This window comes from Oryzias melastigma, linkage group LG9 (assembly GCF_002922805.2).
Source record: "Oryzias melastigma strain HK-1 linkage group LG9, ASM292280v2, whole genome shotgun sequence".
NCBI classification, from domain to species: domain Eukaryota; kingdom Metazoa; phylum Chordata; class Actinopteri; order Beloniformes; family Adrianichthyidae; genus Oryzias; species Oryzias melastigma.
This window is the reverse complement of record NC_050520.1, coordinates 31,410,801-31,421,201: the sequence shown is the minus strand read 5'-3', so window position 1 is coordinate 31,421,201 and position 10,401 is coordinate 31,410,801. Positions and strand designations below refer to the sequence as shown.

The 10,401-nt window shown below is 37.9% G+C and overlaps 1 protein-coding gene across 1 annotated transcript in view; it reads right to left on the bottom strand.

Annotated features, from left to right (window-relative positions):
* Positions 1-10,401, bottom strand: part of slc4a5a (solute carrier family 4 member 5a) — a 52,257-nt gene that overhangs the window by 36,359 nt on the left and 5,497 nt on the right. The window contains exons 2-3 of the mRNA XM_024276201.2: positions 5,411-5,469; positions 4,461-4,673 (exon numbers count right to left, since the gene is read on the bottom strand). Of these exons, the coding sequence (XP_024131969.1) occupies positions 4,461-4,673; positions 5,411-5,468 (271 nt within the window). The 5' untranslated portion in view covers position 5,469. The remainder of the gene's footprint in view (positions 1-4,460; positions 4,674-5,410; positions 5,470-10,401) is intronic.

Here is a 10,401-nt window from a genome sequence, read left to right as displayed (position 1 = left end):
GACTTGGGACTTGACTCGGACTTGAGGACAAAGACTTGGGACTTGACTCGGACTTGCAAAATGATGACTTGGTCCCACCTCTGCTAAAGCATAATTTTATCTCTTTATACTATTGTCTTCTTCCTGAATAAGATGCACTTCTATTGTTACATTGCCACCTAGTGGCCAAACGTCCTCCAGGAGAAGCAGAACAATGTTTACAATGTTAATGATCTGAACATTTTTGTTAGAACTTCTCCTTTAGAGAATCCATGTAACACTGTATGATATTAACAATCTCATTATTTTACTAATAAATGTTACAATATGTGAACTGTATAGGATTAATATAAATATATTCAAATTAAATATTAGATTTGTAATGTATTTCTAAACAAATGCGTATAAATTTGTAAACTTAAATTTGAATTGAAGAATCGAAAGATTTAGAAAAAGTCGGAATCGAATCTGGAAATTATTATTAACCAATACCCAGCTCTACTTATAATAATAATTAAAAATACTGATTTCCCAGGTGGGTTTTTAACCGTCAAACTTCATTCTGAAAGGCAAGAACCCTAACCAAAGCACCACCGTATAGCGTAACTCAAAGAGCATAGTAGATGTTAAGAGAAAGAAAAAGCCTGGAGTGAGATTTGCTCCACCTCTTTAACATTTCACATTAAGCTTCTTTCAGCTGTAAGAACATGCGCTAGAATTGGGTTGCGACAGACAAGCGTGAAGACCATAAGCTAAATGTGCTGACCGCAGGTTCTTGAACGGTGGAAACGTAGCATAACGTAAAGACTGAGATTTACTACTTCACTGAAAAAGGGAATGTGTGCAGATTTCTGTCTCTGTGCAGTCTGTTTAGTCTGGAATTTTAAATATAAAAAGTCATGCAGACCTGCTGCTCTAAAGATTTTTGGAATTTTACCAACATTTTTCTGTTTGTCTTTGTTTTGTTTCAGTGGAGCACATAAGACCGGTTGCTGGGATGCCATTGGTTACATTTTCCAACATTTCTCCCTGAGTGCAGAAGAAACGAATGCTTTTAAATGGAAGAGAAGTGTTGATGCATCACAGATTTTTGCTATCATGTCTTTTTTTTTCTGTAGTAATGGCTGTTTGTGGAGCGCCACGGGTGGCCTGTTAGCTGTGATGGTAAGTGGCTTTGAGGTAAGTCCAAACAGTGTGCCTTTTTCTAACAGGCGTCCTCACAAATGTGTGCTGTCCAATCGAACAATAACACATTTGATAAAGTGGAGTAAAGTAAGCTTGACCCATGACAGTTCAACCAAAACAGCTTTTTGATTAGATCCAGAAAACCCTGAAGTGTTTTAACTGAGAATCTTAATGTTAACACGACCTATGATGCAAAATAAACAAACTGTGTGCTAAAATTTTACATTTCTGACAATCTACAGTATTGTTATGTTACTTCTGGTAGACAAATTTACCCATTAAAAAAAAATCTAACAGAATTTAAAAAAAAAACCTTCCAGGAAAAAATACTCCCACCTGTGTCTTTAAAAAACCCACTCTGTCCATAATCCTCTAATTTTCTCAGATTATGCATGTTCTTACTCTGTATAGTCTGTATAGACCTTGAACTCTACAAGGTCGGATATAGGAATGGGCAAGGGGGGGCAGCGTCCACCCTAATGACATGACTGCCGTCCTAAGTCAAAAAAACAAATGACCAAAGGAAAAAAATAAATAAAATATGTAGAAACGAACAGACAAAATAGAAAGAAAGTCAGGAAGAGCGTTGAACATAAAATTTATGGGCCGCATCAAATAGATCAAAGTACAAGATAGATTACATGGATAAATGAAATCATATGACAATAACTTGGTTTTCTAAGCATTTTAGAGGCACACCCAGAATTGTACACACCATGATGTTCTGCCTGCCCCCCTAGTGAGGCTGACTAAAACTGGGCCCAAAACTCTACCAAATCTGTTGACTAATGGCTAAAGGACTTTGTCACAAATGGGCAGACAAGCATGTGAGCATCAAAGAAAAGACTAAAGTGGTCAGAGTCCAGGCCAGGCCAGGGTCAGGGCAGGCAACAAGCCAGCAATAAGCATGGTCAGAAACAGAAGATCAGGTCCAGATAGAAACGCTGTGTAATGCAGGCAGAGTGGCACAAACAATACTTTGCATTGGATTAGGGTCTGTGCAGTGCTTAAATATCATGTGGGTGATTGTCAATGAGTGTCAGGTGAGCAGCATCCAGGGACTGTAGGGCAGCTGGGAAATGTAGGATACTCTGGAGATGGCTCCCAACGGTCACTAGAGGGGGAGACAGAGCCCCAACTCCTGAAAAGACATCACCTACTCACCAAATGTCTGTTTAGTCATGTCGGAATTTCCTTGGGAAATCCTGTTCTACTCTTTGTCCATCTGTCAAAATCTTGTTTATACAAATTTGAATTCTAAATAATTCCAACAACATTGAAATGTCAAAAACATAAATCGGAATTTTTGCAAGTGCTCTTAGAATTAACATTTTTTTGTTTTGGCAATTTGTTTAAAGTCAATAAATGTAATTTGTATTGGGGTGTCATCGAACTGACATTTGGTTTTCATTCTTCAAGGTTCTATATCATGGGTGCCCAAGTAGGGCCCATGGGAGTGTTTAGTTAAAACCTCTTACCCCTTTCTCATTGATTCTCTATGGTGTTCCAAAACTCTATGGCTGTAATATACTTTCAGCCTCCAGGTGGTGCTGTTAAGACTTTCTTTCCCTGCAGGTATGGGTGAAACAACCCCCAAGTGAGTCAGCCCTGAACTTTTTTTGTGTTAGAAATTCCCAAGACCCTCTGTGACTCCCTGTAGTCAGTCGGCCATTTTGGCAGGAATATGAACAGCTCTCCCGTAAGCGCCACTGCTCAAACTTTAAAGCCATTGGAGTATTTATCGCACTTTAATTCACGTGACATTGATCTTTATTTAAAACAATTTAAAAGATTAAATATTACCGACCTGATAATGTTCCCAGCGTGCTTTTTAAAGGTATCTCCACTGAAGAAAACATTCCAGATCTATGGTATCCAGACATAACTACCTAATAAACTTCCTATCATCCGACACAGGACACTTACAAAAGCCTGGAGGGTTATAAACCCACTTAATTTGAGTTTGTTGTGAACATTCAGCTGTGGAATCTTCAATCAAAAAAATCGCTGCATAATCTATGGAAGTGTATTCCAGGCAGCGTAACATTAGCATGGCTAGTAGCAGGGTCAGCTTGTTTGTTGACATTAGCTCAGTTAACACGTCTGGTTATCATTTTTATTTTTCTCTTGTCTGGAGATGGAAGGTAGTTGAAAATAGATGGAATAAAGTCTGGACTCTGTGGATTATCACTCTTTCTTCATACATAAACATTTCAGGATCCATATTTTGATGGCTACGTCAGCACTTGCTAACCTAAACATGACACTGTTATCCCCACAAATTGCTTGTATTTAACGGTGGTTTTACACTAGCCTCAATCCGAACCCAGAGTATAGCATATAATGACAGTAAGTAAGCTTTGTATATGGTAACATACGTTATTTGAAGTATCCGCTACACATTTGGCAACCTTTAACAGTAAAAGAACCATTTGGACTTGTTTTCAAAATCTTATTTTGGATTTGCGCTCATGGCCTTCTATTTTTTTAATTATAAAAATGAATTTTATCTATTTTTTGACACGAACAAAAACAAAAATCTAAACAAAACCTAGCATCTCTCAAAATGTGATTTCTTTTTTAAGTGTATTTATTTTTTTACGTTTGACAGAAGCTCTAAAAACTTATTTTCAAAATAAAAGACGCTCTGTGCCAAACAGGATTATCTCTAGATAGCTAGTAACCAATGTTGTACAGCATAAGATAATATGTGCTTTTAACTAAAAAAAGTTCAGACTTTTTACCAAAGTTTTGCTTTACATATAAAATCTGTTCATTCTGGAGGGAGAGTTGATCAAACAAGATGTCTTCAGGTCAACAGGATGTAAAAACCTACATAATTCATCATCAATGTGAAGCTCAGACATCAATTTATATATTTAACTAATCTAAATGTAATGATTACTACTTAAGTAATCCTTACCTTAAAAAGTTGACATTTTCTTTTATTTATTATTTTTTTTCTTTTTCTCCTCTTTGTCCTCAGCAGTCTTACACTGCTGGGTTTTGTTATTTTAGTTTAGGGTTTGGTAGTCTTAGTTTGCAGGCTTTGTTTATTTGTTTTCTTTCGGTAGTTTTGATAAGGGGAAGCTGCTGACTCCGACAGTCGACATGGCTGGGTCAGCAGTCTCTGATTTATTTTATGTTTGGCCAAAGAGCCACAATTAAGAGATAAAAGAGCCACATGTGGCTCTGGAGCTGCAGGTTTGCAGACCCCTATACTATACAGTAAACCAGTGGCGGTGGAAGGGGATTTGAGAAGGTTTTATTTATATTTGACATGCATTCTCACTCACTTGTGTGGCTGATGTCATGAAGGCTCGGTTCATTTGAATCCATGAGTCCTTCCTCCATGTCTACTTCTCGATAGCGCTCTTGGTTGTGGTGTCCATGGTGGGCGCGGTGCCTCTCCCTGTCGGAGCCGGAAACGTCTCGACTGGAGCGCCTTCTCCTTCGTTTGCGTCGGTATCCTCGGGATACAGGGAGGCCAATATAGATGGACTGATGGTCTGTGGAAAAACAGCAGGTGTGACTCTAAGTTACACTTCTGATATCAAACTTCTACAAATTCTTCCTCAGACGTGTCAGTTTAGATTTTTTTGCAGGCAATTTGCTTAAGAGTTTTTAATACAAGTAAATCTAATGAATATTTTAAAATCCCAAAGGAGTGACGATTTGAATACGGAATCTTCTAAAAAACACTTTGAATCAATTATGAATCATGTTATCTTATTAACAACAGCTTCCTGTTTATTTGAAATCCCTCACTTCCTCAACTTGGCTCACACAATCCTTGTTTAGCACCAAAAATTTGGAAGATGCGAGTTTGATCATCTGGTTGCAATTAAGGCGGTGCTGTAAAATGCATTTCACACACAACTCTGGGTGGAATAACGGCACATCAGGGAGATGCAAAGCAATATTGGATGTGCTCAAAAGCAAAAGAACCTAGTCAACAGCGTGAAGGCGCATTAGTATGCAGGCAGAACTCTCTGATTTTCTAGAATGCATACAGACACTTTCAGCGCAGTCTTCACCTGCCGTTTGCAGCCGGTGATCAGCTGTCACCCACTCAAACTCTCCAAGGAAATTAGAAACAAAGTAGCAAATTAGAAACGACAAGGTTTTATGATCAATCAACCCCTTGTGTCAAATTCAAAGGCCGCATCAGGTTGTAGGGCGTATGCTCCTATTGGTAGAGATTGTGTTTACAACAGATGTGCAATAGGCTGACACACAAACTCACCCTCCTCATCTTCATAGCGAAGGTGGGAGACACCCGTGCTCCTGTCGCCATGCTCCATCCTTTCAGATAAAACAGAAATCATCAAGTAGATGACTCACAGACATTATTTCAACATATGCATCAGTTTAGCTGAAGTAAGTACGATGAATGCATGTGTGTGCATGTGTGTTAGTCAGCGGTCCATATGTGGGACATGAGCCTGCAGCTGCAGCACCACCAGCCGCTGCATTTATTAGCTGACCTGCATGCTAGTTCCAGTGCAAATCAATGGTAAAATAATTAAGCGGGTGGCCGAGTCAATAGAAATGTGCATAATTAAAATGAGTGTGAGGGAAACCTAGCGCACGTGCCACCAGTGCACACGAGGACCAGCGATTGTGCTGATCTTACCTAGTGGAGTGAATATGATATGGAAATGATGCAGAACAATAACTTGAATATTAACTTTGTTGTTATTTTTAGTGTTATTGAAATTAACTGTATATTTTTCATAAAAACTTGTTCCTATTACTTATAAATCACTATCTTTTTAAAAAGTATTTGATAGTATATCCTTACTTTTTGCTTTTGTTTGTAATCCTTTTCTTTGTATTTATTTCTAAACATTAAATCCTTTCTCTGTGGACAGATTTTCAATTCTTTAGATTTAATTCTTGAAGTTCTTAAAACGCCTAAATGCTTCAATGTAGAGAGAGAACAATGTAAAAATAAACTTCTGCTTTGAATTTTTAGCATTTTTTTAATCTAATACTTTAATGTAAAAAAGCCTTGTTCTTTGAGTTTGATTTTTTTCATTTTTTAAACTGAATTAAACTAAACCTTTGGTGAATTCAAATGAACTCTCAGCACAAAAGTTTTTTTGTTTTTTTTTGTCAGTATATTATTTTTGTGCATTGTTGTTTTTTTAAATACTCTGATATATTCCCACCATTCAGAATTTAAGGTGATTGATTAGTGGGATATTTTTAATTTGTTACGCTCAGATTATCCAGCAAATTCATGTATTTTACATTTGACAGCAAAACATACATGTTCTTTTCAAAATAAAATATACCCTTTGTGAATTAATTTCCTCCTGCAGTGTCAAATATACTTAAAATAAAAAAGTTAGAAAGTCAAGTACAGTATATCATCCATCCATCTTCACTATTCACTGTATTTATTTTGCGGTCACAGGGCTGCTGGAGCCTATCCCAGCAACTGTTTGGCTAATAATCCTGAACAGGTCATTTGCAGGGCCACATGATTACACTTACAAAAACAGTACAAAAACCAAGATTATAAAACTTCTCTCTCATTGGTGGATGCTAATTTTTTACATTTGATTTTAAATAGACTGTTGGACTCATCGTCTGTAGTTTGAGTTTAAACCCGGGTTTAGCCAGTAACCAATTGCAGTCCCTTACTAGAGAGTTACCAAAACTTTGTATGTCTTCTAGATGAACCATTGTCCTAATGGGAAAAACAAAATTGCAAATTTAAAGATAGAAATGAGATATAATGTGTTTGGAGAAAAGCACAGAGTCCTCCTGTTTCTGGTCTGTTTGGAGCAGCTGGTCCAGTAGTTCAAACAAGAAGCACCAACGTTTCAGTGAGACGATCATCTCGATTTCTCCACCACAGAGACACGCTTTTGACCCGGGGGGTTCACCTGCTATCTGTCTGAGTGTTTAGAATGTTGTCCAGAAATATTGATTTTTTATTTCTTTTTTTTGTGCTGAGAAATTCTTAAAGTCAAGAGGAAAAAACACGGACACTTTCCAAATAATTCAGTAAAGCATTAAATCAAACCATGTTTATGGCGTGTGACTTCATCAGATTCTTGAACTTGGGGATGTGATTTCAGTTTGTAGTAAAATCATGAATAAACAAATTCCAGTGTCACTAATACGAAACAAATCTGCAAATCTGAACTGTTGTTTGATGCGTTTTTTTAAGAAGTATTTATTTTTTTATGTATTTGTTGTTTTTTTTATGGAATAAAACTTTGGAAAAAAAAAGAAAAAGAAGCTGTTAATTATTGGTAGTCAGGATCATTTATGTGGGATAACAGGCTCTAAAACAAAGCGATTAAAGACGTATTTATTTGGGAGGAATAAACGAAAACTGAATTCTTCTTGGATAGGGTGACATTTAATCATGGAGAGGGAAGTTGATTACATATTGTGCAGATGTCATGAAAAATATAAACTTAAAAGTGATGACTGGAGAGAGTGTCACTTAACAGATGAACATTCTGATGTGAGGATGACTGAGATGGTGAGGAAGATGAAGATGACAAGAGCAGAGAAGAGCAGAGGGAAGGAAATGGGAAAAGGGCGTGTCATCTTGAATAAGGAAAGCAGATAAGGAGACTTGGTGGGGGAATGAAGAAGATCAGGCGTGTGTTAAGAGGAACAGATTGACTAAAGCAGGGGTGTCAAAGGGGGAAAAATCCAGAACACACCTCATGTCACGGGCTGAACAGGATAAACATTTATTGAACACTCTAAAACTACATTTTAAAACTTTGAAAACGTAATTTTTTCTACTTAATTTTGAATTATAGCATAGCATAATGTTAGTGTGAATGCTGTAAGCTGAATTTGGCCGCTGAAGATGCTGAAATTGATGGTTAAAATGTTGAAGCTGATAGCTGAAAATATTAGCTAAATGCCACATTAGCCTAAAAAAAACAAACAAAAAAAGAATCCTAAATTAGCCAAACCAGCTAGGGTGTAGCTGAAATATTAGCTAAACTTTAAAATAGCCTAAAAAAATCTTAGTAAATGCCAAAAATAGTCCACAAAGCTAGCAGAGTGCTACATTTTAAAACTTTAAAACTGTAACTTTTTAACATAATTATGAATAATAAATAGGCAGGAATATTATTCCAGAAAAAAAAATAAAATGAATAAAATGATCTGGAGGGATAGAATTATCCAGAGGGCCGGATCCGGCCCCCTGGCCTTGACTTTGACACATGTGGACTAAGGAAAGTAGGACACAGAGAGGACAGAAGAGGACAGAGAGATGCTGCAGGAAGTGACAAGGCCAAACAAAGGCATGTTGAAAGTTGTTCATTGTGTTGACAGGTTCCACAGATGAGCATTTCTTAGAATGAAAATATGCAGAATAGTGGGAACTACAGAGGAATAAAGCTGACGAGTCACAGGAAAGAGCAGTGGAGGAGGTCAGAACGGAACATTTGAGGTTTCATGCAGAGGAAGAGAACCACAGAGGCAATATTTGCTTTGAGGATGCTTCTAGAGAGGAAAAATTGTGTCTGTGTTGTGTCTTTGTATCAGGAGAACGTCTACGACAGAAGGAACTGGAACTTCTAGATAGCTGGAGGTTAGAATATCTGTTTTTAACTAAGAGGATTTTGGGCAGAACGGTGAGGCTACAGGGAAGACGGTGGATGACTTCAAGGAGTTTGGATCAGAACAATCAGAGAGTGGACAGCCCAGTCTCAGTAAAATGCGTACATATGCCACGATTTGGGAAATACCGTGTATAATATACGCCAAAACTGGTTTTTGCGTGCATATAATACGCGCGGTCCTAAACATGTCAAAGTCTGTTTTCCAGGTTTGACACGTCCCCTGGTGGAGCCGTGAGCATCACAGACAGTCCCAAAAACGAACAATTTGCTTTTCTAACCCTAACCATAACCTTAATCCTAACCTTAACCAGGAACGACGTCATTTAGAAAAGAGCCGGAGGATTTCTGACCACGTGACCAAAACGAAACCTAAAAACTCGTGTATATTGTACGCCGGCGCAACCTATTCTCTACCATTGCGTATCATATGCACGCAAAAACCGTGTTTGGCGTATATTATACACGGTATTTCAGAGTGCAAAGTCGTGGCATATGTACGCATTTTACTGCGACTGTGTTGGAGTGGAAAGGTGGTGTAAAGGTGAGTGCCAGCAAGTTGGAACGGGTGGAGGACGGCTTTAGGTGTGATGTGAGACAAAAGAGTGTCAGCAAGAACGAAAGGAACGGTGTAGAATAGAGGTGTGTCAAACATCGATGTATCGAGACATTTAGTCCTGCGACTGATTATCGATGGGTTCTCACCACGAATCGATCTTTTATTTTCTTTTAAAGAGGCTGTAAACCATTATATTTGTCATTCTTTGGTGAGACATTCTTTCTTACTATTGTTAACACTGAATTTTACAGATAATTTAAATTCAAATTGTGTCAATGTGTGTCAAAAACATAGTCAATTGTACAAAAGTGCCTATCATTTGTTGCACAAGATAAGACAAGTTATTTATTATGATTGTGTTCAAGCTAAAGAATACATGGGGATTTATTTCCCTTAATAATATGTTTTTGTCCTTTGTGTATTGTATGTTAATAGAATTTTTTTTTTCAATTACCAGTATCACGATATCATCGATATCCTGAGCCGTGTATTGCATATCGCATCATATCATGAGCTATCCAGTGATTCTATGCCCTAGTGTAGAAGACAGTAGTGAACGCAGAAATGATTAGAGACTCTGAGAAAAAGACGAGAGGCAGAGATGAAGACGCTGAGGTTCTCTTTGGGAATGAGGATGGATAGAATCAGGGGTCCCCAAACTTTTTCTTGTGGGGTCCACATAACTGTTTTCGTCTCCAATGTGGAGCCGAGGGAGGTTTGTAGGCTAACAGAAAAAGTGTGACAATCACAGCCTAAACAAAAACATTTATGGTTTTCCAGAAAGCCACACATAACTAAATTTTTAATAATTAATTTCTGTAATTGTCACAGAAAAATAACAATAAAATGTTTTAAAAATTAAGTCAATAGTCTACCCTCTTCCGTGGTGGTTCAGACTGCAGAAAGGTGGAATAAAAAGTCACGTTATGTGGGTCGATTGGCCAGATTGAGAAAAAAAAGTCTCTGATAGTGTTTGGGGGGGCCGGGCCAAATGTGGAGGAGGGCCGGATCTGGCCCGCGGGCCGTGGTTTGGGGACCCCTGGATAAGAGGAACGGCTCATGGTAGATGTT